The sequence below is a fragment of the Fundulus heteroclitus genome, chromosome 11 (assembly GCF_011125445.2).
Source record: "Fundulus heteroclitus isolate FHET01 chromosome 11, MU-UCD_Fhet_4.1, whole genome shotgun sequence".
Classification (NCBI taxonomy): Eukaryota; Metazoa; Chordata; class Actinopteri; order Cyprinodontiformes; family Fundulidae; genus Fundulus; species Fundulus heteroclitus.
Window position 1 is genome coordinate 22,636,955 of NC_046371.1, and position 26,701 is coordinate 22,663,655.

Genomic DNA, 26,701 nt, shown 5'->3' on the forward strand with positions numbered 1-26,701 from the left:
GCAGGGGAAACTCAATAGACGTAATACTAACATTACTTAATCTAATGGTATGCTTTGTAGATGCTTTATCTGTACTGATGAAAACCCACTTCAGATAAGTCCTGCTGTGCTCTTGTTGGAGCTTCTCCAACCCTGAGTTAATATTCCTCAGTGCACACAGAGCGTGTGCATCATGTACTAGGAGGTTAAGTGAAGCTATTACAACAACTGATGTTAATTTATTTTAACTCCACAGCAGAGGCATATATCACACGGTTTCCATTCTTGTGATTGGGACACGAGAATGGAAAAACATTGATGGTAAAGCCTACACTCACCCAATAGCTGACTGTATGTTTTACACCCTTTATCCATGTCAATGCTCAATTTATGACATAGGGGTGAATAACAAGTGATGTGCACTTTATAGATTTGACAAGACTTGACTCTGTCTTTTTGCTGCAGAAAGAAGTGTGACAATTTGAGCAAATGTGAATGAATTATTGATTTTGACAGAAATGAGTATCTTGAATTATCAATTATATTGAGACAGCAATTATTTTTGACAGCCCTAGTGGACTGATGGATGGATTGATTGATCAATTGATTCTCATCTTTGTATCAATAATGAATTCTCTGTCATATTGTTCCAGTCATAGGTGATTTACTTTAGATAATCCTGAGTGGAATTAGGAAATGAGCACACCGCGTGCCTATGAAGGCATAGAGGCTGTCAGAACTAAACTAGTTCATTATAATTAAAAGCAACCTTATACAGAATAAAATTTGTTCAGCATTCAAATGATTGGCAGTGTTTCCACTTTTGCAGTACATGGCATATTTTAAAAAAATTAAACATCTATGATTTTATTTTTGTGAATATTAACTCTAAAGCGTAAAGTAAGGCCAAAGGAGGCCCCTCCTTCTGGTAAAATCCTGTATGTTTTAATAAGTCATCTTCAGTGGGTTGATCATGTATCTCTCAAAAAGCCTGTGCCTAACACCAACCCTAACCCTACAGGTTTGAATGTGATCTATTAAGCAACCACCCACCCACCCTTCCATGCATACATGCCAACGTCCACTCTCTCATACACTAATTCATTCAAATAGTTATTTTCCAAGTATAAGCATAATGTGCACCCATCATACTGGAGACATTTCCTGTACATCAGAGATGGATGTGTTTTGGTATGAAACGTGTATCAACACCAGAACAAAAGTAAAACACCTTGTGATGATGCTGGTTAGAGCTAAAGTGTGCTAATCCACAGCGAAACAAATCAGGTAATGACGAGCTGAAAGGCCACTCAGCAAGGAAGAAGTTATTACTTCAAAAGCTGCATAAAAAGACAAATTACAGCTTCTAAATTCACTCAGAGACAAAATCGTAATTTCTGGAGACATGGCCTGATGAAGCTAACTTTGAAGTGTTTGGGCACACTGACCATTGTTATATATGGAGGAAAGAGAGAGAAGGTTGCAAGTCAGAGAATACTGTCAACTATAAAAGATGAGGGTAACAGCATCATATTGTATGGGTGTTTTTGCTGCAGGAAGTTTTTTTCAGTGCTCATAACAAAGCCTTGTGCTCAGTCTCGTATAGAAATCATGGTTTGAGCTGAAAAGGTATGTGTAAGCAAGGTCTTGAGGTCCAATGAATAAACCTACCTTAATTACAGCAGTTCTGTCCGGAGGACAAAATGTTTGACCAGCTCACACAGTTTAAAGGCAGTTCTATCAAATACTAACAAAACATAGGTACATATCTGAATTGGAAAATCTCTCACATTATTTTGGTATTTACTTACATAAAAAAATCTGGTACTCCTAACTGACCTAAAAATGTTGTTTTATTTAATGTCAGACAGTGATATTCAATGATTTGTGCGTTTCTTACAGTATATATACATTTCTGATTTCAACTGCACGCTGCACTTATGCTTCACTGCAACAGAATCAGCGTAAGTGGTGTTCAAATGTTGCTGCAGTGACCTAGTAATAACATGATTTCATCTCATTAAATCATGCACATGCTCATTCTACACCGATGAAGATTTAAAATATCCCAGGATGGTGAAAGCTCGGAGTCAATGTTAATCTCATATGTATTCATATAAAAGCTTAAAAACAACAACAGTGGAATAAAGTGCTTCACTGTTACACCAACAACCACAACATAGAAAACAGAACAAAACTCTAATAAGGAGAAACAAAACAGAACAATTAGTATTTCTAAAAAATTATTTAGCATCTCATACTCAATTAGTCAGAGGCCTGGGAAAATAGTTTTTTAAAAGTATTACATTTTTCAAAACAGATGATCTCAGTCTTCTTTTCTTTAGGGTTAAGAAAATGTAACCTCATCCAAATTGAAATTTAGCCAGATAGTTTAATAAGGGTGTCAGTGCATTACTGGTGCTTAGTTTAACTGGCACATAGGTCTGAATGTCAACGATTTAGCACATATTTACTTGACCAGTTCAAGCACTTATAGACTGTTTATGTGTTATTGAGCTTTCATCCCCAGATCATTAAATGACAATAAGAAGAGATGGTGACACCACAGAGTTAGTAATGTACCCTCTCTTGACGCAGATGAAAGCTGGGAATTTTACAACCTCCAACCTAATAGATATACCATCTACACAAAGAGAGCACATACATACTTTATTAACATGACAGAACTTGCACCCACATCAATTTGGGTATTGGAAGACTATTAAATATTTAGAAGTTTATTAAACGTCGAGTCAAACAAATCTAAACCCTTTAAAAAAAAAGTTAACCAAGTTTTCATTGCAGTCTTATGGGGGCCCTTTTTTAACTGGAAACCACAGCTGCAAGGTTTTCTGCTTCTTCTCTAAGTATATTGTTATTTACAATGCATGTCCTAAAATAAACATTTAGACACTTTAATACTTGTGCAGGTGAAATGAAAAGGTTACATAAAACAGTATACATCATAAATCTCATGCTCATTTTATAATTTGATTCAAATTATTTTAGAGTTTGCTCTAATCCCCATAAAGTTTTAATTTTATGGATAATTGATTTGAAACCACTTCATTTGGTCCATTAAGGCTTTGTTTACTCTCACGTCCTTGTTTGATACCACGTGCTGCACGATATTAAATATACATGTATGTAGCAGTATGCATTAATTAACTCACTATCGGCTTAACTCTAAATGACGTACAGTGGCGATTTTAGTCAATACAGAAGGGACAAAAAAAAAAAAGCATATCTTCGGGCCTCAGCGTCCTGGTGTGAATAGACGCTGAATGCATTGAGGTGAAAATCTGTAAAAGTGTTGTGTGCGGGCATTTTGTACATTTGTTTCGTGTCTTTGTGAGCTCGACTGCATTTGAATTTTAATGCAGCTTTTGCCTGCATGTAATACATGGGTGTTTGTGCATGGGCCCGCACCTATGTGCGCATGTGTGTGTTTGATTGCTTTAGTCACACAAGCAGTCTCCCACACACATTGCTCTAAGCTTTGAGTGGGCGAAGGCCACTGTGGAGCTGATAGGGGAGACGGAAAAGCGAGAGGAGATGGAGGATGAGCAGGAGAGAACGAGACGGAGCGAGTTGATAATGAAAAATTGAAGGCAGCAAGGAAATGAGATGTAGGTTTGCACTCCAGAGCCATACTGTTCGCTGTGAAAAAGCATACGTCTCCCTGGGGGCTTGGGTTTCTTTTACCCCTTTGAGGTTTGAGCTTCTTATTTCTCAGAAGCAGAGAAAAGATGCCTTAAAGACCACAGAAATATCGTTTTACCGTCATGTCCTCAATGTAACTGGTCAGAGTACTTCCAAAAATATTTTGTGAGCGACGCTAATAATTTAAATTCTTTACTAACTATAAATGTACGTATTCCTCAAAACATTAACAGAGATACCGCACACGAAAATCTTGCTTTCAGTCAGCGCTGATCTCAGCACCAGCAGAATGTCCTCGGTTATGTTGTTTACAAACAGCGTCGCCACGATGTCGTTGTGGCTGGATCAGCGTAGGTACCTTCTACTCTTCATACAAACAGATTTATACGGACGTTTTGACACGTTACCGCGTGTGGCAGACGGTTTGCGCAGGATGGGGCAGAATCGGAATTTACACTGTTGTCACTGTAATTTGTTGGCAGCCCATGTCATTGCAATGCTGACAATAAAAAAAAAAAAAAAAAAAAAAGACGACACAGTTCTTTGTTAGCACAGCAGATGTCTGCAGAGGATGCATAAAGCCCTCCACAAGAATCTCTCATAGTTTTACAATGAGAACGGATATGGACATTGTGACGTGGATGAGCGATTGTGGCCCCACAAACAGAACTGATAGAAGTTGGATAAAGCCTCGGTTGTTCTGCTGCAGTATAGCAGCATATCCGATTGTGTGGATTTTGGAGATTATATTGTTTTCTGGTTGCCCTTTTTTTTGTTATTTTGTGTTGAAAACAGCACACATGCAGACATGCATGTTTGGTTTTGCTGGACCATGGGCACTGTAACACACTTTAAAGAACAGAAATGTATAGAAAAAATACATTTCTGTATTTCTATTATGACAGAATAGTTCTGACTTTCACATTAAATGGCTGGGTGCCCTTGGTGATGAGATGAAAGACATATAATACATGTTTTGGTTGTTGATCAGCACCAGGGATGCTCTCATGGTTTTCTGATCAATACTGGCTTTCAGTATTTGCTGACGTCTGATGTGGCAATTTTTCCCCCCTAAAATCCACTTCACACTATTGCTTTTCTTTTCTATGATGTAGAATCACACAACACTTTAGACAGACAACACAATTGGTCTCTATAGCATACTCAATTTGATGTAGATAATGGATCTAGACATGGCAAAAATGAGCTCTCATTCAGCATTCATGCTAAAGATACAACATAACTGCGATTGACATATTGTAGCAATGATCCTATATTAATATTATTCAATCTCTCTCTAAGCTGTGGTGTCTGTACTGAGAAAGATTAATTGATGCCTAAAACGGATAATTTGACCTACTTTCTGGTCAATCATTGTTCTCACCTCTAGAGATATCTCATGTAGCATTCATTTTCAGATGGTCAGTTGATCCTCAAATATGAACAAATTGAAAATATAACAAGATGGTAATGTCACAAAAGAAATACGCCCATGTTTTACTTGCAGTGGAACATTGTCAGTTCAACACCCTTGATGCCAGAACCATGCAGTAGGCCCTATAGAGAGCTGTAGCACTTTGAAAGTGACCCACATACTTCAAAGATACAACAAGACTTTATGTTCCTTTAAAAAACCCTAAATATTCTCATGTTTAGATCTGCATGTGGAGTATTTAATTACACCAGAGTGAATCAAATTCTTTTTGATAGAGAAAGTTATTTTGATAGAGAAAGTTATTTTTTACTACAAAAGAAGTAATTACAAGAAGCATTTGTCCCTGAACTTTAGGGAAATTTGTCAGATTCTGATCTTGGGCTGATTTCTGATTAATGCAACAAAACCAACCAATGATCATTGGTTTAGATGTATTAAGGTATTTGTAGTTTTCTCCCAAAAAAAAAAAAAAATACTTCGATGGGGTGCATTTACGATGATGTAGAGGTTTAACAGATATTGTTTGTAATTTCCAAAATGACATGACACATTTTAAAGCAGTTATACTTGCAACATAGCTTTGATTGTGAAACAAACACAGGAATCGGGGTTTGAGAATGGCGGCCCTGCAGTTCAGAGGAGCCACTCGGACGGCAGGAGATATACATTTAATTTGGCCACATGTCCAATTTCTGAGAAGGCAGAAATTGGACTGACCAAGCTGAAGTGAGAAAGCAAAGAACGTGGTGGAACTGACAACCAAGACTGGGTCGCAGAGATGTTAGCTGGAAATGTCTGGCAACTACGCCACCACATTTTCCTGATGGTGTTCTGTCGACTAAAGGTTATCCCACCATGTGAATCTCATACTGAAACAAACTTATAGCAGACAAAGGAATTTTTAAAAAGCACTTCTTATCATCACCATTCATCTCAATAAAAGCCACGTAATATTGTGATAAGATCTTAAGAGCGTATCACCAATCCTTGCCACCACCCATTGGCCGGTGAAACAGTTTGTTACCATGGAGACTCTTGACTCAGGCTGACTGTGGCGTCACACTGGCTTCCTTTGCAAGTTCTCCCACTGTTGGCCATCAGGAGACGTAACAGCTGCCTCTCCCTCCTAAGATCCTTTACACAATAAATTACTACTTTATCCACCCTCTGGATAAGAGAAATGCTATTTTGTTTCATTATATATCTTTAATGTAACCAAAATGTCCCCAATCTCATCAGTCGCAGCACCTGTAGTACAAGCAAACCGACCCAAAAAGTAGTTTTTTGTGCAAAAAAAAGTTGCTCAAAAGAAGAAACAGAAAACTTGGTGATTCTATAACAATTTTTTTCCTCTGGTTGTTTTTTTTAGTCTGTGGTGACATCCATGGTCAATTCTTTGATCTTATGAAGTTGTTTGAAGTGGGAGGATCGCCAGCCACGACACGCTACCTGTTTCTCGGGGACTACGTCGACCGCGGCTACTTCAGTATTGAGGTGAGGATTTATTTTTGTATGCAAAAAAAAAAGGAAAACAGTCGTAAAAAAAAAAGCAATGGACGTGTGCTCTAAAATTGGCTGTGCTTGTCTGTTTGTTCTGACAGTGTGTTTTATACCTTTGGTCGCTGAAAATCCTCTATCCAAAGACACTATTTTTACTTCGTGGAAATCATGAATGTAGACATTTGACAGAATATTTCACCTTCAAACAAGAATGTGAGTATCTCACAGGGTTCTTGTGTGTTGTTTTTGAGTCTTTTCTTCTTGTCTTGACACAGTCATATAGCCTGCAGCATGTCTGGAGGCAGGAGGACCTAATCCAATTGTTTCTTTTGGTTTTCAAGTCTAGCATATGTGACAGTACAAAAGGTTGGAGTTTTCTGCTAAACGATGACAATGTAGTGTGGATAGCAACATATTTCAGCGCAAAATGAGTTGAGATCCACCATGCATGCAGCTGATCCCGTCTCCTTGTCTGTCAGGTAAAATCAAGTACTCAGAGCAGGTGTATGACTCGTGTATGGATGCATTTGACTGCCTTCCGTTGGCTGCACTCATGAACCAGCAGTTTTTGTGTGTCCATGGAGGACTCTCACCTGAAATACACACCTTAGACGACATTAAAAAGGTAACACCAAAAAGGCAGAACGGCACCAACAACGTAGCGCTTCCTCCTCTCTGTCCTAAAGCATTTTGCCTTTTTTTCGTTTTAAGTTGGATCGGTTCAAAGAGCCGCCTGCATTTGGGCCCATGTGTGACCTGCTCTGGTCGGATCCTCTGGAAGACTTTGGAAATGAGAAAACCCAGGAATATTTCGGCCACAACACAGTGCGAGGTTGTTCCTACTTCTACAGGTAAGAAAGTCAGCAATAATGACCTGCACAGGCCTTTTTTTTTTTAAAAAAGATGAGGTCCAAGGGGCGGATCCAGGATTTTTAAAAGGGGGGTGTCAAGGGTCAAAAGGGTCATGTCAAGACCACATTGTCTTAGGCTAAATGATCAAATAATTCCATCTTTACTCTTTCACACTACCCTAATTATTCATCTAAGGGTTGTTAAATTGATGGATGAACATAAGTGGAATTGGCATGATTACATTATTGTTAATTGAAAAAGGATTTTTTTTTTAGCCAAATTCTCTCGGTTTTTACAGCATGCACAAGGTTAAAAAGTAGTTTGAAGAAAAAATTATCCTTATCAACAATTAATCCAACAAAGATTTTCTTTATTTCCAGAAATGATATTTATTTAGTAAAATGACTTTGAAAGACCAAAGGACTTAAGAACAGTTTGGTATGGTTCAAGTGATAAAGGATTTTTAAATATATTTTAACAAGATAAACTATGTTGAGAAAAAAAAAACTTTAAAGTAAGTTAAACCAATGAACATGTATGGTGAAGTTAAGCCATAAGCCTATAATAGAACAGTAAGACTTGACAAAGAGGTAATTTTGAATGGGAGCCCAGAGTGACATTCAGTCAAAGGTACACTGGTGGGAGGAGGGTCAGATTGTTTATTTGGAGGGGGGGAGGTAAAATGTTGTAATTAGGTTTCCAAACGAGTTTGTCTTTCTCCATCTGGAGTGTGTGCCCCCACTTCTTTGTTGTACCAAAAAATGACCTTATGCGCTGAAGATTATAGATGGTAAAGTTTATCTCTGATTGTTAGATTCCTGTTTGGTACTGAATTAAATAATTTTACTGTTTGTTTGTTTGTTTGTTTCTTTCCTTGTTAGTTCTTAACAAAATTTAGACTACTTTTAATCATCTCTTGTTCAAAATATAGCATTAGAACTGGATTATTCTGCATAAAAATATTATTTTTGATCGGTTTGAAATATATGAAACTTTATTATTTCTGTAAAAACCTCCAAAAAAGTTTGTTTTTGGCATCAAGCTCACTTTAGACTGAAGTAATAATAACAAAAGGAAAGTTTCTTTAAATCCAAGCTTTGATTTGTGATAGCTTTTATCTGTTTGTAAAAACAAACAAAATTAGAGTATTGGGAGCACAAGAAGGGGCTTGTTCAGGGCGCTATTTATGTAAGAATCATCTCTGATGAAGTCTTGCATCCTTGTGGTGAATTCATGCCTGCCATCATCTTCCACTACTATCCGCTTATCTACCAAATGTGTGTGACATCAATGTTGCCATCTGAAACTGCTCACTAGGAGGATACGTTCGCAGATCATTTTTTTGTTAAGTCCAGGTCAAGCCTCCAATGACTGAAATGAACATCCTCACATCTAATGCATACCATCTGGTCTGCCTAAAACCTAGCATTGCTGTAGGTCATGAATTCAAATCATCATCCCTGAGTCTCAATTAACCATGAATATTTAATTTCTTTGTCCTTTCTAGAATTTTCTATTCACCATGTAAAATCTGTTCTTAACTGGTTTTAATCATGTTGAAAAGGATTTAGGTCTAACATTTAACCATCCTAAAATAAAAATATGCATTTGAGCTACTTGACTAGATGCTCGCCACAGCTTGATGTCAACAGATATTGACCATTTAAAACCTTTTAAAACTATATTTAGCAGAAATTGTACTAGGAAGAGTTTTTAAAACTGACATGACTTGCATTATCATGTTATAAAAATGCCACCACTTAAAATATTGAATATCTGAACTCATTTAATAAATTACAGCGAGGAAATTAGACGCCTGAGGTAACTTAAGAGTATTTTGTTTTAATATGATCTGAGGTCATTTAATATAGAGCTCAGTATGAGAGACATCCATGCAGTTATTATTAGGAAGCCATAACACATACAAAAACACATTTAAAAAGCATTAAAAGCCCCTGGTTCATGAGCATCCCTGGGTAATAACTCAAATGCACCATTCCATCTGTGGTTTACACACTTTAAAGCCTTCCTCAATGGTAGGATTAAATAAAACAGATGAACCTTGAAGCTGCTGTTAACTTGTTTTACTTGCGTCTAAAGAACCATATTATGCGCTGTGTGTAATGTTACCATGACATATGATCATCTGTTTACAACTCGGTAATGCAGAAAGTTCCACATTGGCTAATTACTCAAAATGATCTGCCCTTTTTTTTAATCACAGATTACCTGAGAAAGACAGTTTTCACGAGTCGCAGACCTCGAGTCCTTATGTAATTACCGTATGCCTGGTTCACACAGCAAGATTTTAAAATTGCCGGCCGATTTTCAGAACCTAAGAGACACCACACATGAGGATAACTAATTGTGGACATGACAGGTTTGCTCGCACAGTGTGTGGCGTCCGGTCAAGCGGCAAGCACGACACACGCGGACAGATTTCACTCAGGAACATTCAGGTGTCAAACGGGAAATCTCACAAGAATAGACATGATTTCACAGTAAATAAATATGGGCGATGAGGAAGAAAAGGGCGATAGTTTGTGGACTAATTTTAACAGAGAAAAAAACATTATAAAAAGAAAAGGCATTGGTTAAAGGAGTGGAGAAAGCATGAGCCAGGGCTGCACTATGATATGGAGGTGAGTTGTGGGTTTTCCTCCGTTTTTTCCCTCTCCTCGCGTTCTGATTGGCTACACGTCACATTCAACAGGCTGTGTGCGGTCCTGGGGAACACAACACGTGCTAGGATATCGGCCAAGACAATCCACCATGTTGAATATTCCCGAATTGAGGGTCAGAGCAGTCCCAACGTCCTTCCGAGCAGACTAGATCACTCCTAACACACAACACATGGCTTTAAGATTATCTCGAGAGCCGTCCCAATTAAACAGGGCACGTTGGAAGAGGAAGATCGGGGCAAAAATCGGGTTAATTATCCGGCCGTGTCGAGCCGTCAGACTTGGCAAGTTTTGTCAAATTTGGTATGTTTTTACAACCTTCATGTGATTTGAGTAACTCACAGACTCAAGTCCCTATCTCTGCCACTGGGGTCTTTCTAGGACTCTTCACAGATGTCCACTTGCGCTTCATTATAAACTATTAACACACGGCAGACTTTGGAGAAATGAAAAGAACAAGATCTTCATAAAGACTTCATAAGGAGGTGGAAGGATTTAACATTTAGACAGGTAAGCAGAGTCCCAAAGCATATGGCTAGTAAGTTATGTCAGAAGGAGCAGCATTATAGTCCTAACAGACCAAAAATAATAAGAGGTAAGCACCGCCCTGATATTGTTGTGGGATGGAAGGGAGCCGATGGTGGAGAGAAGACATTAAGGTGCCGGTTATAGCGGAAATATTCTTAATGTTAGCTAACCTGAGTGGAAACGTCATATTGGCCCTGAACATTTCTGGAGGGCTTACTGGGTTCCTTCAGAGGAGAAATTACAGTCTTGACAATGTGTGATGCTCAAAGTTACGCTGTAAATCAAATACCATTTTCAGATTTTTTGCAAGCACATTTGGCAAGTGACCCGAGAGATCCAACCATAAGGACAGCTATGAATATTTGTATCCGTTAATGCGCTGCGTACTCTTCTTTTCCCAGAGTATGTGCCTTTTGACTCAAGCAACTCAGGTAAAGTATAAAATGGATGGAGCGCTGCAGACAGAGACAGGAAAATACACAGCTTCAGTCTATCCCTCTGCTCTGGGGTGAGGCAGCCGGTCCATCGCTTTGATATAAAGAAACGGTAGAGAGACTGTCTCCTGAAAAACGGGCCTAAAAGGTGCAGGTATCACCTACTTTCATCGCTGTGCCCTCTGCTCTAGTGACACCAACAAACTCAGCCGTTTCTGTCAGAGACATGTTGTGTGTCTTTGCAAGTGGAAGTTATAACTAGAACCGGTCCGATGGGAATCCTTTGAAAGTTGTTAAACATTAATGGCTGCGATGCTTCGTAACCTGCTCCACATTAAAGTGACTAGATCGCGTGACGTCACTGATCCCACCTGGACACGGGATCTGTGGCTGGAGGTGAGCGGGCATGACTAAAATGAAGAAGCTGCTGTAAGACATGAGCGGCTAAAGGAAGGTTCAGCCCATGGCATTTGGAGGTCAAATTATTTCTTTAAGAAATATTTTTAATTCATGGTCATGTCTTCGGCACATCGTGAGCTCATTTGATCTCCACCTTCAAATCAGAATATCTCAGCAGGACCAACGCTACCACAGAACAGATGATTGGTTCGCAGATAAGTTGTTGTAGAGGTTAACCAGTTAGGTGTTGGGGTTTAAGCCAGACACTGCAGCAGTTTAGATTATTTAATGATTCACTTCAGCATAAATAATTGAAAAAGGGTTTGAAAAAACAGTTTTGTGAGTTTTACCATATATTTGATTCAGATTTTAAATACATTCACCAATTGAATACTTTGACAGGTAATAAATTGGGACCTTAAAAAATTGCAGGAGACAGGAGCGGGAGGAGGGCAGTAAGCGAGAAGATGGAAGGAGAAAGAAGGAGATAGAAGGCAGTATCGACCCTGTCCTTAAATGACAAATGTTCTACCAGTTACAGAATGGCATGAATGGGGGCCCCCATCTAAGACGATCTTGTTCGGGGCCCAGATCACGCTGTCAGCTGGCCTGGTTAGCACTGCATCAGAGCCAGCTGCTGCAAGGAGGTGGAGAAGTAACACTTTAAAACTCCCAAGTTTCGAAAGTCAGCTTTTTGTGAGTCGTATTTAGAATTTCCCCAAATGGCAAGCCTGAAAACAGTTTTAGTTAATGCTCTGTTCTTGTATGAAACTTGTTAAAGATCTTTAATTAAGACGCTCCTAATGCCCTTAGGTGTTTTGTATTTCAGTAATGCAAAATAAGCCCACAGCCCCCCACAACAATTGTCTTTTCATTTGTGTGATGCAAATCACAAAGTTCCAGACTCTGTCTTTTTTTTTTAATTAAATTTACAAAACCTAGGAGTATCTAAATAACTCTTCTGGATGATACAGTTTTCGTCTTATATTTTTTTATACCAGGCAATGAAAGCAGAATTTAATCCACTCATCTTTTCAAAAGGTTAAGCTTGCTAAAACATCAAATTGTGACCAGCATCAACATGAATTATACTATTATTAGGAAAATTGTAGCCAAAAAAAATAAAATAAAAAAAATCAAAGTACTGAGTTAATAGCAATCAAAACAATCCTGATGGCTTCAGTTTAATAAAGACAAACGGCTCTCTTTTCCACCGGTGTGAAATGGTCAACGATTGGTATTCAGTGAGATGAGAGCTCAGCGAGGATTATTGTCTACATGTGTGGAGGATGCTGCTATTATAGTCATCTATCTCCCCCTGGCTTTGTTCTGCCTTCACTCTCAAGCTTGCCTCTCCATCATTATGACTCTCTCCATCCGTACAGTGTGGATGCAGCACGAAGTACCAAACTCTAGCCGGGAATTATGAGATGCAATAACATTTCAGTCTTAAACACAATGTAAGGAGCAAGGTAAGAAATTATAACAATGTCATAGGGACATTTTTTTTTTTTTGGGGGGGGGGGGGGGGGGGGGGGGGAATGATTCCAGTGTTGGCAATTCAGAATCAACAGCTCATACCTGCTTTGCTAGTGGCATTTGTATGCCTTATATTTTATGCCCAAGGGGTCACAACAGGCAGTTGATAGCAACAGAACTTTGGCACATTTGCTTCTTACGTCCACAAACATTAAAGTGTTTTATTGATGTTTTTATGTGGTAGAAGACACCAAGTAGCTGATAAATGTAAAATTGAAGGAAAAAGATACATAATTTTCAAAAAAAATTCCCAAATAAAAGTCTGAAACATGCGGGGTCCAAGGTAACTCTGGGTGAGCTGTAAAGATCCACAGCTCAGTTTTAGAATCTGTTATCAGGACAACTATCAGCCGTGCAATCCACAAATCTCGCTGTCATGCAGGGATGTTCCCATTTGGCTTTCTTCACTAAGCATTGCTAATCAGCCTGAACCCAACATACATATGGTGAAGCAATAGCTGCAAAGCTGATCAGAGTTGATGGGAAGACGGATGGAGCTACATATGGAGCACTGCTTGTAGAAAACATGTTAGAAGCTGCAAAATCCTGGGATTGGGGTTAGGGTTTACAACAACAACAACCCTGGTTTAGATCAGGCCATATGATTGTGTTATGATGGCCCAGCCCTAAATCCAGGTAAGTAACTGTGGCATGGCTTGAAAATTCACTCTCTGCCCTTGTTGACTGAGGTTGGGGTGCTTTGCCAAGGAAAATTGGGAAACTGTTCAGTCTCTGGGCATGCAAGGCTAGTCGATGCCTGCTGCAAAATACTTGCAACTGTAATTTCAAAGAAATATGATTAGAATTTGAGTCTCAATTTAGAGAAGCTGAATTAAAATACAAACCACACAGGTTTTATGCATAAAAACTGGCAACCAAATGTGATTTTGCTTCCACTTCACAATTATGTTGTACTTTGAGTTGTTCTGTCAGGATTAACTACATTGGTATCCTGCCTGAAAAGGGTATTCTTAACTTGCTCACATTTGTTCAGGTGACAACAACTAACTTAAAATGTATTTTGCTGGAGCTTTATACGCCCGTTTACTCTACACTTTTTTAACCGAGCCGAGACCAGTCCGAGCTCGGTAACCGAGATAACTCTCGTGTGAGTCTGACTTAAGCCTACGTAGCTTTTAGTCCTGGACTTCTATCTTTGCTCACATTTCATTTCTTGTTCAATGATAACAACAACACTGCAAAAACGCAACTAAAAGTAAGTAAAATTGTCTTGAAATTAGTGTATTTGTCTTTGATTTGAGCGGGTAAATAAGATAATCTGCCAATGGAATGAGTTTTTTTACCCTTAAAAACAGATAATTAGATATATTGCACTTGACGTAAGATGATGGAGATGAGTTGTTCCTGTTTTAAGAGCAAATAATCTTATTATACTGGCAGATAATGTTATTTACCTGCTCAAATCAAAGGCAAATACACTTATTTCAAGAAAATTGTACTTATTTTTGTTCCATTTTTGCAGTGAAGATGAACCGAGGAGGGTTTATTTTTTTATATTTTGGGGGAAATGAGAGCGATGACCAGCATCCTCACAGATGGACTATCTTAGGTGAAAGAAAAGAAAGGAAAAAAAAAAAACCTCAGTTTCACACTCACGACGCAGCACTTCCATCCCGCTCTGTCTCTTTCGCTCATACTCACTTGTCAGATTCCTCACTCGTTCTCAGTCACAGGCTCGCCAACACGTACCGTTGCGCGTTTTCACAAAGGAGTCGAGGCAACGATCAGAGGGCAGCTATTGAGTCGATGCTGCGCTGCCTCGCATTCGTCGATAAATATGGTTTGAACGAACAAAAAGTCACTAAGGAGATTATCGGATGCTCAACCAGTCATTTCTTAACGTATCGCTTTTGCAACAAGGCAGGTTTCAGTCAAATCCCTGACGTTACAATGTGCTGTAAATGTTTTTTTAATAGAAACGGTTATATAACATTCTTTTGAGCGCAGCATCTTGCTGTGTTGTTAAACTCAAATGTCAGCCACAGAGGAAGAGCATGCTTCCCTAGCTGCTCGTGTAATTTCAAGCATATTTTTTTTGTCCCTCGAGGGTATGTTACCTATGTGACCTAAATAAAAGGGAAGGACGGCACAGTTTTGCCAAGTGCTTAGGGCACAGCAGTCCCCTTGTTTTTCTTCCGGCATAAACCTTGGAGCACTTAAATATTTTAAACACCTCTGAAAGTTTGATGGGTCCAAGGATGGCAGCAACTGCATGGAGGTGCAGAGGGAGGCGATATTTACTGGGAGGTTTTAACTGGATGATATTGGCAATATTGTCTTAGGGTCAATTTGGATTTCTAGTTATAAATGTGTCGGTCAAAATGTAATAACTTCATGGTTGAATGTGCTGGTAAAGCAAGCAAATCAGAGACAGGCTTAAAGAGACTAATAGACTTTAATGGTATTTCTGCAGTTGTCTAACAAGCAGCATGATTGAGCAAAGCAATAGATGAATAGATGAAAATATGATTAGTGTCAGCCAGAAACGAGCAAAGATTGAAAATAATCCTAGCTATAATAACTAGTGGTTTTGTTTTGCACTGAAGAAAGCGATAAAAGACTACTCAGAATGCTTTTCTGCTTCTCATTGTGCTCTCGTTCTTTGACTTCACAGTATGGCTTACACATTTGGAAACACTGAATTTGGATCAGTGCAAATAGTAATTACATGACTGGGAATATAAAGCAGCATTTATAGCATCTGTAAAGATGAGGGGAAACCCTTTTTTTTAAATCATCTTTTTATTAAAGTTGCATAATCGCCCAATTCAATTAAATTTTATTTATATAGCACCAATTCACAACACATGTCATCTCCAGGCACTTTACAAAGTCAAATTCAGTCAAATCATACAGACAGATTAGTCAAAAGGTTGTCTGTTTAAGGAAACCCAGCAGATTGCATCAAGTCTTGACAAGCAGCGTTCACTCCTCCTGAAAGAGCGTAGATTCACAGGGACAGTCGTCTGTGTTGTTGATTGCTTTGCAGCAATCCCTCATACTGAGAATGCATGAAGCGACAGTGGAGAGGAAAACTCCCCTTTAACAGGGAAGGAAAAACCTCCACCAGAACCAGAACTCTGTATGAACGGTCATCTGCCTCGACCGACTGGGGGTTACAGAAGACAGAGCAGAGACACAACAAGCACAGAAGCACACACTGATCCAGGAGTCCTTTCTATGTTGGTAATGGCAGATGATCTCCCCCCCTAGATGGTGTCACAGCTAACAGAACGTCAGGGTAACATGAGCCACTCTAACTATAACCTTTGTCAAAAAGGAAAGTTTTAAGATTAGTCATTAAAGTAGACAGGGTGTCTGCCTCACGGACCAAAACTGGGAGTTGGTTCCACAGGAGAGCAGCCTGATAGCTAAAGGATCTGCCTCCCATTCTACTTTTAGAGACTCTAGGAACCACCAGCAGACCTGCAGTCTGAGAGAAAAGTGCTCCGTTAGGAACATACGGGGTAATCAGCGTTCTGATATATGATGGAGCTTGATTATTAAGGGCTTTATATGCCAGTAGGAGAATTTTAAATTCTATTCTTGATTTAACATGAAGCCTTTTTGGATCAGCTGAAGGCTTCAAACTGCATTTTATGGACTTCCTGGTAGTAAAGAATTACAATAGTCCAGCCTTGAAGTAACAAATGCATGGACTAGTTTTTCAGCATCACCCCTGGACAGAATATCTCTGATTTTGGCAATATTCCGGAGGTGCAAAAAGGAAAAGTTTTTCATTTTATTACCAGAGGCAGATTTAATGCCATTTTAATGCCATTCAGATTAAGTGATTGATTAATAAGTTTATTATTTTTCTAAAACTGTAATGTTTTAGAAAAATCTGACTTTCAACGTGAGTGCTGAAGACAAGGATCTTGCCATGGCCTCACATGGGTAATTTATATGCTTCAGGTATCCTGGTGTCTCTGTGTCATGCATAAAGCTTCTGGGCTTCAGTAAAAACTGTCTCAGTTTGAAAAGCAAATAACCACAAAATTGATGAAGGACACAAAAGAAAAGTGCGTAGAATTTAAAAAGGAGAAATCTAATTAATCTTGATATTTTAAATGTTGATTTACTATTTAGGATTAATATTATAATGCTGAAGAAACTATATTTTTGAAGTAATACATTTGTAATAAAACATATATAGGAAAGAATAACTAGAAATTGACAATTAAATTTTGCATGACAGGGTGATATTTCCCATAAATGTTTTTTTTTTCTTTTGATGATCACAATTTTGTTTTCCATAACAGCATTTATGTGTGCCACTGCATTGAGTGAGACTAATTTATTTCAATACCTTTTTTATCTTCATTAAAAGTACTAGTAAATTTGGAGTTGTACATTTCTTTACTAAAGCTTTAAAGAAATTTAAAAACAGAAACCGGTCAACCATAAAAAATAAATAGATAAATAAAGGGCCTTAAATGTGTCGTTCAAACCAACATTGAAGATTTCCAGCAACAAAATCTAGGATGCATACAGAGAGGTTTGAGGTGTGTTGCTTAGGAACTAATGTCATTTACCTTCACCCACCATTCATAGTGAATTAATGTATAGGTCCTTTCTTTAGCAAAGTAGCTGTACTACAATGTCAGATGACCAAAATTACACTGTTTGCCCCTCATTTGTGAAAGAAGTCAGACATTTTTGGTCTGTGGAATAATTCGTTAAGACATCTGACTTAGGTGATTCATGAGGTGGGGCATGGATGCGGTTGTTGGAAGACAGACATATAAATGCAACGGCTAGTCAATTAATAGGAGTATTTGCAGCCAGTCTAAAAGCAACAAAACAGTCAGGGGTGAGCATCTACACGTCTGCTGATGAGCATCGGGTAACATGAGCATATCCTTTTGATCCTTAACAATATGCCTTAACAGCTCTAAAACGCAGAAGCACTGACTTCTGAAGGTGTCCTGAAGTATATCAGGCACCATGATGTCTGAAGAAGCTCCTTGAAGTCCATTAACTTGTAAAATAAAGCCCTATAATATGATTAACAGTCTCACTCCCTGCTTCTTTCCATAGCCGGTCATGGTGTGTCTCTGACCACTGCAGGGAGATGCAGATTTATTCCACTTCATTATTCCAGTGACCCTTATGTTATCCCCCCCACCCCTCAGTTTGCCTTAACAACAGCTTGCAGATCCTGGACTTTCTACGATGTTTTCTTTCTACTAACCTACCAACAGAAAACCTTATTATAGAAAGTGATATTGAATATGCAAAACCAGTCACTATTATGTTCCCAACGTGCATCGGGGGATTGAAAAATAAAAAATAAGAAAATAAAAACAAGTGTAACCAAAACATAGGGTTTTGGGAAACATTTTAAGACAAAATGTATCAATTGACAAAAAAAATTAATAATAAAATGCAACTTATAAGTTGAGCACAAAAAAATCAAGATAATTTAAAGGTGGAGTCAGCGATTTTTCTTGAGGTTTACCCAAGTCTCTTTTAAATATCCCTGCCATTCGGTCCATCTGAGGATTGTTTTTTACAGGCTTGCTGCTCTCACAGAGATCACATTTTTGTAACCTCCTTTTTCCCTTTGGGATAAATAAAGTATTTTTGAATTTGAATTCGGAGTACATAATGTGTAGACCACTGTCAGGATGGAAGGACCATTTCACCCAGTGTAACAAAAAAGTGTTTCTGGAAAGGATCACCAACTATACCGTTAACTGATGTTTTTAATGATTTTATTCAGCATTGATTTAGGTGTTGATTTCATCATACACATATGCCACTGAGAATCTGTCACCATCACACCCTCAGATGTCTTCTGCAAAGGGTAGTGACTAATTTCAGATTAATTGAAATATCAGGCATCATGTCAGATATTGTTAGGACATGAAGCAAGTAATCTGTGATGCGATTTTCCTCGCTGTCTGCAGAGTGTAATTATTTCCCATTGTATGAAACATAGTAGTGGTGAATGGAAGCAGCTTAAAGGCTCCGTTTTCCTGCGCATATTGTTTTTTGTGTATTTTGCTCGGAGTTCTCGCGCCGTCTGTTTTTGTGTTTTCAATAAGCGGCCATATATTTAACATATTCCAGTTTTGATTACAGTGTTAATTTCATCTTCCACATATTCCGTGGAGATGCTCTGGGCCTTGTCAAAGTTGCTATACCCTTCAGAGATCTTCTGCAAGGGAAATGACTGACTAATGAACAATTGAAGTAGCATTGATCTTATGTTATGAGTTGGAAAAATTAAATCTGTTATTTTGTCTGCAGGAAGAGCATGTAAAATGACAGGCTGAAGCGTTTAGGAGATTATGAATGCTCTAAAATATTTACAAAATCCAAAATGCACGTTTGTGCAACAAAATATAGATTAAAGCTTTTAAAAACTATTTAAAAGATCACAGTGAAATGACTGCTACTCACATCCACAGCAGTTAGCTCTTTAATAAAAGATGTTGTGGCTATGTTAACTGTCAATTTACACAAACAAAGGAGGATCACATGCTGAAAAGCATATTTCAAATCAGCCAAATGACAGACAGAGCTGTAACAGTGACAGACATACTGTAAGACGAGGCAAACACAGTGGTTGTTATTACAACATCCTTATGCGATGCAATCATATAGTATCACAGTGATATAAAAACGCACGATGGAACAAATAACTATAACAGACTGCAGAATAGCAAAGGTTGCATTCGCTGTGCAAGGTATTTGTACTACAGAAATGTAGCATGCAGGCTTAATTACCTTTCCTGTCAGGTCTGAAATAAATTATCTGGCCCCATGTTATTCAAAATTAAGAAATATGTAAAAAAAAAAAATTTAAATTAAATTAAAGAGCAGCCTACTTTATATTGTATAAGTCACAGCAGTAGTGAATGGAAGCAATAGAATGTGTTGCCACTAAAAAATATACAAATATATTCAAGAACATTACACATTGTTTTTTTTTGGTTGTGTTTTTTGGTTGGGTGGGTGGTCAGAGAAACAATCCTTTTGATATTGAAAGCAACTTGTAATCATACGCTGTGGAACATCATCAGCCATTTATGTGGTAGATCTTCTCCAAACTCTCTTATGTGTCAAGAAAGAGTGTTTTAAAATGATTTATCCAACCATCCATCCATTTTCCAACACGTTTATCCCTATTCACGAGGGGTGCTGGTGCTTATCTCCAGCTGTCAATGGGCGAGGGGCGGGGTGAACCACGGACAGTAAAATCGCAGTAAAAATTTTTAATTATCTTGTAAAATAGTTGGGAAGCTGTTACTCAATTAAAAACTTAAAAAATAAAATAGAATAGTATACATTTTTGTCCCTAAGTGGGGAATTTCACTGTCAGTAGCAACTTATGTACAAATAGAAAATATTTAGATACAGACCTCAAAGATAATCATATCACTAACACTATGTTATGCACATTAACGAATCTGTGCCTGTTTTTACAAAACAAAATTTTCAAAAATCTGATATTTACTCTAACCATATTTTAGTTGCCAGGTTTTTTTAATGCTATTAGATTGTTTTTCTTTTTTCATCGTGTTCCTAAACCCAGATTTTATCCGCTGTTTTCCAGTTACCCAGCTGTATGCGAGTTCCTACAGAGCAATAACCTATTATCAATAATTCGAGCACATGAAGCACAAGATGCTGGGTAAGTTGAAACCAAGACACATGCAAAATCAACAAAGCAATTATTGACAGAAAACAAATTGATCTGATTTTTAATTTTTTAATAAACATCTGTCTGTTTTCTGTCCTCACCTCGGCCTGTCTACGCTGAAGTTACCGGATGTACCGTAAAAGTCAGACCACTGGATTCCCATCCCTCATAACCATCTTCTCTGCGCCAAATTACCTGGATGTTTACAACAATAAAGGTCAGCAAATGTTGTTTTATCATTTTCTTCTTTTGTTTCGTTGGTTCTTTGTACTTTTTTTCTATTAATTTGTGTCATATTTTTGCACAGTAACACAGAATTGTTTTTTGAGTCACAGAAATAGGCCTGGTTTCATATGAGTTTATTTGTGTTGCTGCTTTTAAAATGCATTATCCACATAGGTTACATAATTTATTCAACTACGTGAGGGCAGAGGATACATTTATTGTCAAAGTTATATGTAAAATTGTAAAATCTGGGGCTAATGGTGTAAAAGTGTATTAATATATTAATTTTCTCTGTCGTGGCTACATCCCTTGCTGGTTTAAATTCCTTTGGTCAATTTTGTTTTCTTTTACTTTCTTTTCTAATCTTTTTTTTTTTGCATTCTGTTACAGATGTTGGATTTACCAATTTTCTAGGGCTGTGCGTCACTAAATTGAAATCTGACATTTAAGAATCATTTAGAGAGGGGCCCTGTCAGTTGCGAGTGGTTACCAAGACTTCCTGTGACTAATTAGTGAAAATGTTTTTAACCAACAAACTGAAGCGCCCGGGTTAATGTAAGTGCATTTAGCCGTGAGCAGGCATAAGAAGGCATCAGGGAGCCCCCCCCATTTGTTTGTGCTCTCAGATCTGTCTCGGTTGCCATGGGCTGTGGAAGATGGGGAGCGTGGGAGGGACTGTCAGCATTGCTGACTATCTCCATGTGGCTTTATGCCTCTTGATGTAACAGTGTCAGCAATCATTGGCCTCAGCAAGGCCATCTAGTGGAGAAATGTTTTTTTTTCATCTTTCTGTTTCTTTTAATATAAAAGATTACATGTAAACAGAGCCTTGAATGTGTAAAAGTAGTTCTAGTGCATAGCGATTTATCAGGATACCAGTCTCTGATGCAACCTTACATTTACTTTCACTTAAAAAAAAAAAAAGCTTCATTAATCTTATCATCACTTCATGATGCAGTTGTATACCCGGAATTAAAAAAACAGACTTCTGGTGCCTCCACAGACATCTTGTTATTGACTTCATCAGACATGGCAATAGTCCTCTTGCCCTGAAATCTTAATTTACAACAATTACACATTTCAAATTCCCTGAAATAAATCAAGCTTTTATTGCAAGAGCATAATCTCACACTGAACATTTTGATTCATTACTCTTCTTTTTGGCCTCCCTTGTGGTCCTCTTCACTGTGCAGGGTTAAAGGATAAGTGTCACCATTCCAATTGTTTTTATGCTGCCCAGGCTGTAGATATAGGTAATCATAGGTCTAAAGTTATTTTCTTGTTCCCTTTTCCTGACTTACAAAGACCACTACGTGAATAACATTCTCTTTTATTTTCTCTTTCGAACATCAGCTAAAACAAGTGAGCCTCAACGTCACATCATATTTATACCATAGGAAAACAGGAAGTCATGACTGACTAATTATGACTCACAGATATTCGGATTAGCCCAAGGTATACATTGAAAAGGGTTTCCATTACATTTATTTTAAAGAAACTGTTAGGGATGCCACTATATATACATGCATATATATATATATATATATATATATATATATATATATATATATATATATATATATATATATATATATAGATAGATAGATAGATAGATAGATAGATAGATAGATAGATAGATAGATAGATAGATAGATAGATAGATAGATAGATAGATAGATAGATAGATAGATAGATAGATAGATAGATAGATAATTATTTACTCAAATTAAAGTTTGAAATTTCAGTGTTTTGGTAATTATCAGTAATATTTTACAAATTTTTGTCAGTGATGGCAATAAATGTTGATGGTGTAAGGAGGAAAAATGAAAAAAAAAATTACCTAATCTGAACCATCAGGTTTTTTTTATGCAGTTATACATTATTTGTGACTGTATGTAAAAGGCGGTATGTCGTACAGCAACATTCAGGTGGGTTGGTTGCAAAATGGGAGTCTGGCTTAAGTGGAACATTTTACTCCCCTGTCCTCTCTGCTTCCCTTACAGCTGCTGTACTGAAATATGAAAACAACGTCATGAACATTCGACAGTTCAACTGCTCGCCACACCCCTACTGGCTGCCCAACTTCATGGACGTCTTTACCTGGTCTCTGCCGTTCGTAGGAGAAAAAGGTACCGACTTTCCTCGCATCTTTTAGGCAGTTTATCTTTAAGGCTGATCTGTTTTGTTTTTCCCACCGCTCCGTGATTACCTGTTTCGTTTTTCTCCACAGTCACCGAAATGTTGGTGAACGTGTTAAGCATCTGCTCTGATGACGAACTCATGAATGATGAAGATGAGATATTTGATGGTGAGAAGCCTTAAGAAGAACGTTTCATAATTCATCTCTTATATCTCTCGCGGGTACATTGTGGGTTGAGGGATGACCTAGATCTGTACAGACGGAATACAGATCCTCACACATAGCTGTTTGGGAATGAAGAAGAGGCTCAGTAGTGTTATTTGGGATATTGTACGTATTTTAAAGGTGTGTGTCAGAAAGAAAAGGCATGGACTTGTTTTTTTTATTAAGAAATTAATGAAAACCTTTTTTTTATTCAGGTTCCTAGCCTGTTTTTTTTTTTTTTTTAGACTTAGACTTAGACAACTTTATTTGTCATTTTGTATGCACAGAGTGCGTACAGAACGAAATTTCGTTGCATACAGCTTGTAAATTTGCAGAAGAATTGAATTTACAGTATGAGGTGCAGCAGTGATTTAAAAGTAAGCAATTTAAATGTGGACAATGCAAGAGAAGTCAAAGTGTACAGGTGAGTATTTTTAAAACCATTTCTTTGTGCAGAAATTGATTGTGCAAGGGCATTAGTGCAAGAATACAGCTTGTAATTTACCGTAGATTTAAAATACAGTATAAGCTCAGAAATTTGCTTTTTATACAATTATTGGATAGAAAACATTCCGCGGCCAGGGAGCAACTGGCTGAATCTGATCTCTGGTTGACCAGGTGGTGCATCTCTAGATGGAGAACATCCTAGAAAATGTTAAATTTTCTTTGTGCATTTGTTACATCTAAAAGAGTATTATTATAATGTGTGTATCTGGTGGATTATCTCTGTTTCTTTGCAGCCAATGCAGCTGCGGCTCGCAAGGAGGTGATCAGAAACAAGATCCGTGCTATTGGAAAAATGGCCAAAATGTTCTCAGTTCTCAGGTAGCTGTTTTGTTTCAGTGTCTGCGGTTAAATGGAAGTACGATTGTAGAGTAAATTTTGAAACCCAGACATTATATAAGGTCTGTTTTCTGTGTGCGAGTGTGTTTGAAGGGGAGGGGGGGGCAAAGTTTATTAATTTTTTTTTTCCTCCTGTCTGATCTGGGTTCAGAGTAGCTTTCTGACCTGGTTGCTTGTTTCTGTTCTTGCTGCAGAGAGGAGAGTGAAAATGTGTTGACGCTTAAGGGTCTGACACCCACTGGCATGTTGCCAAGCGGGGTTCTCTCTGGAGGCAGGCAGACACTGCAGAGTGGTGAGCACAAGGCCCGACCTAAGCCTTTTTTTTTTCAGCACTGACTTTTTCTTTTTGTTTGTTCTTGTCCTCATCAGCGTTCTCATTTCTTCCACTGCTCTTATCTATTTCCCTACCTGTCTCTTTCTCTTCCCTCCCTTAAATAAAGCGCAGCCAATAAATAATTTTAAGTCATTTTCAGTCAAACCTTATGGAGTATAATGAAGAGTTTTAAATGTTGGTGCTGCCCGTATTCAGCAGCAAAAATAGCGCAAGTGGTATTACTAATAAACGGCACTATGTGTTTCTTCGCTGATTTTAACTTTGAGATTCCCAAAATGGCTGCCAACATTTCCAAATACACCATGTCCCATGGCAGACAGAAAGCTCAAAAATGTTAAACAAAGCAGCTTCGCCTTGCTACATTCAGCCTTCAAGTTATCTTCTCATTTTTGGCGTTGTGTTATAAGTTATGAAGGCGCTCCCCACATGTTCATCAGTCATCTCATTTCTGTCTTTCTCTTTGTGGATCTATCTGTTTGACTTTTCATAAGAACTTTCTAACCCAAGATTGACGCTAACCCAGTTTTAATGCATGGCGCTCCTCTGAGTTTGGCTTCAGTGACAATGAACATGTACAGCTCATCTGGCCAAAAAACATGAGTCGCCTTCTCCCTGGGGCTGCGTTGTACATTTGCATGGCTTTATCAGGAGTAACCTGCTCCCCTCCTCCCCCTTCAGCCACCATTGAAGCCATTGAAGCCATCGAGCCCCCTGATGAGGACAGAGAAGGTAAAACTGGTGCTGCTTCTCCCACTGCTTTGAAATGTTATCAGGGTGTCCGGCTAGATGATATTGCTGCATATGGAGACGGCGGTTAAACACAATCTTAGCTTTTCTATGTCAACATAGCGCTCGCTTGTTTTGGGGTCAAGTGGATCAAAAACTTAAATCCAAACAGAAATAATAAAAAAAAACAGAGGGAAATGTTTTTTTTTTTTTTTAAATATAATACTAGTTAATTTTATGTAAATAAAGTAAAATAATCGCAGAGCAGATTTTAACTACTAGGATTTCAAGAGGAAAAATATCTCTTTAATACCTCGCTTTGCAAAATAATCCATTACTTATTAGTTTTTTTTTACATTTAGTTACATTGTACCCACAAATGTCAATGTATTTATTGTCATTTGATGAAAGCCATATAAAAAATATATATATTTTAAAGTGTTGTGTACATCTGTATTCCACCGGATTTCCCTCCAGTAGTCCACTCTTCGCTAATTTAATTAAGAAACAACATTAGTGAACATCAGTGAACAAACAGCATCATAAAGACCAAAAACAACCCAAGCAGGTCGGGGATAAAGTTGTGGATAATGCACGGTTACGTTTTGAAATGAAATTTGAAACTTTTAACGCTCTGTCCAGACTGACAAACAGGGCAAAAAAAAGCACATTCATTTTAGCTAAGTGGCCCTATGTATCTGTGGAGGAGCTGTAGGAATCCACAGCTCAGGTGTAAAATCTATAAATCTGGTCTTTATGGAATAGTGGCAAAAAGAAAGCCGTTGTTGACAGAAAACCATTAGAAGTCCAGTTTACCGTTTGCCACATAAAACATGGTGGTGATGGCATCATGGTGTGGGGATACTTTTCATCAGCAGGGACAGTGAAGTTAGCCAGCATTGATAGGAAGATGGACAGAGCCACAGTTGACCCAAAATTGACTCACATCCCTGGCAGATTAAGGCTTAAAGTTATTTTTGTTCGACCAAGAAGTTTGTTTCTGATTGAATATCAGACAGGCATTTTTCAAGATGATAAAGCTATATAACAGGGGTCTCAATTCTGATAAAAAAAAAAAAAAATGTTTTAACTTTATAAAAAAAAATGGGCCTTTTGAAAACTGTGCAATTTGCTATAAACAATAGGAAAAAAATTACCAGTTAATACTTTAGACCTAAATCTGCCAGGGGTATGACTAATTTGGAGCTTAGCTTTGTATCTAATTGACAGTTGACAAGGCATGATCAACTTTGCAAAGAATGTAACATAATATTTTGTCCCAAGCGGTGCAAAGCTGGCACAGACACACCCTGGAATAAAGAATTAAAACCTGGCATCGTTTTCATTTGCTTCACAATAATAATAGCAGGCTTTATCTTCATCTAATACATAAAATCGCAAAGAAAATGTGTTTGTGATTGTAACAAAAAAATATATAAGATTATGCATTGGGTGCAAATACATTTGCTAGTCACTCTAGCTATATTTCAAAGGAAAGCTTATTTTTATAAATTTGTTAATGGAACAAATGGAACAGAGGAAATTAG

General features: G+C 37.9%; 1 protein-coding gene across 1 annotated transcript in view; it reads left to right on the forward strand.

Annotated features, from left to right (window-relative positions):
* The window catches only part of ppp3ca (protein phosphatase 3, catalytic subunit, alpha isozyme), a 47,230-nt gene that overhangs the window by 17,378 nt on the left and 3,151 nt on the right, over positions 1–26,701 (forward strand). Inside the window, exons 3-13 of the mRNA XM_036143147.1 lie at positions 6,447–6,571; positions 6,679–6,790; positions 7,057–7,202; positions 7,289–7,428; positions 20,596–20,673; positions 20,805–20,899; positions 22,911–23,036; positions 23,138–23,215; positions 23,992–24,076; positions 24,289–24,386; positions 25,107–25,157. Of these exons, the coding sequence (XP_035999040.1) occupies positions 6,447–6,571; positions 6,679–6,790; positions 7,057–7,202; positions 7,289–7,428; positions 20,596–20,673; positions 20,805–20,899; positions 22,911–23,036; positions 23,138–23,215; positions 23,992–24,076; positions 24,289–24,386; positions 25,107–25,157 (1,134 nt within the window). The remainder of the gene's footprint in view (positions 1–6,446; positions 6,572–6,678; positions 6,791–7,056; positions 7,203–7,288; positions 7,429–20,595; positions 20,674–20,804; positions 20,900–22,910; positions 23,037–23,137; positions 23,216–23,991; positions 24,077–24,288; positions 24,387–25,106; positions 25,158–26,701) is intronic.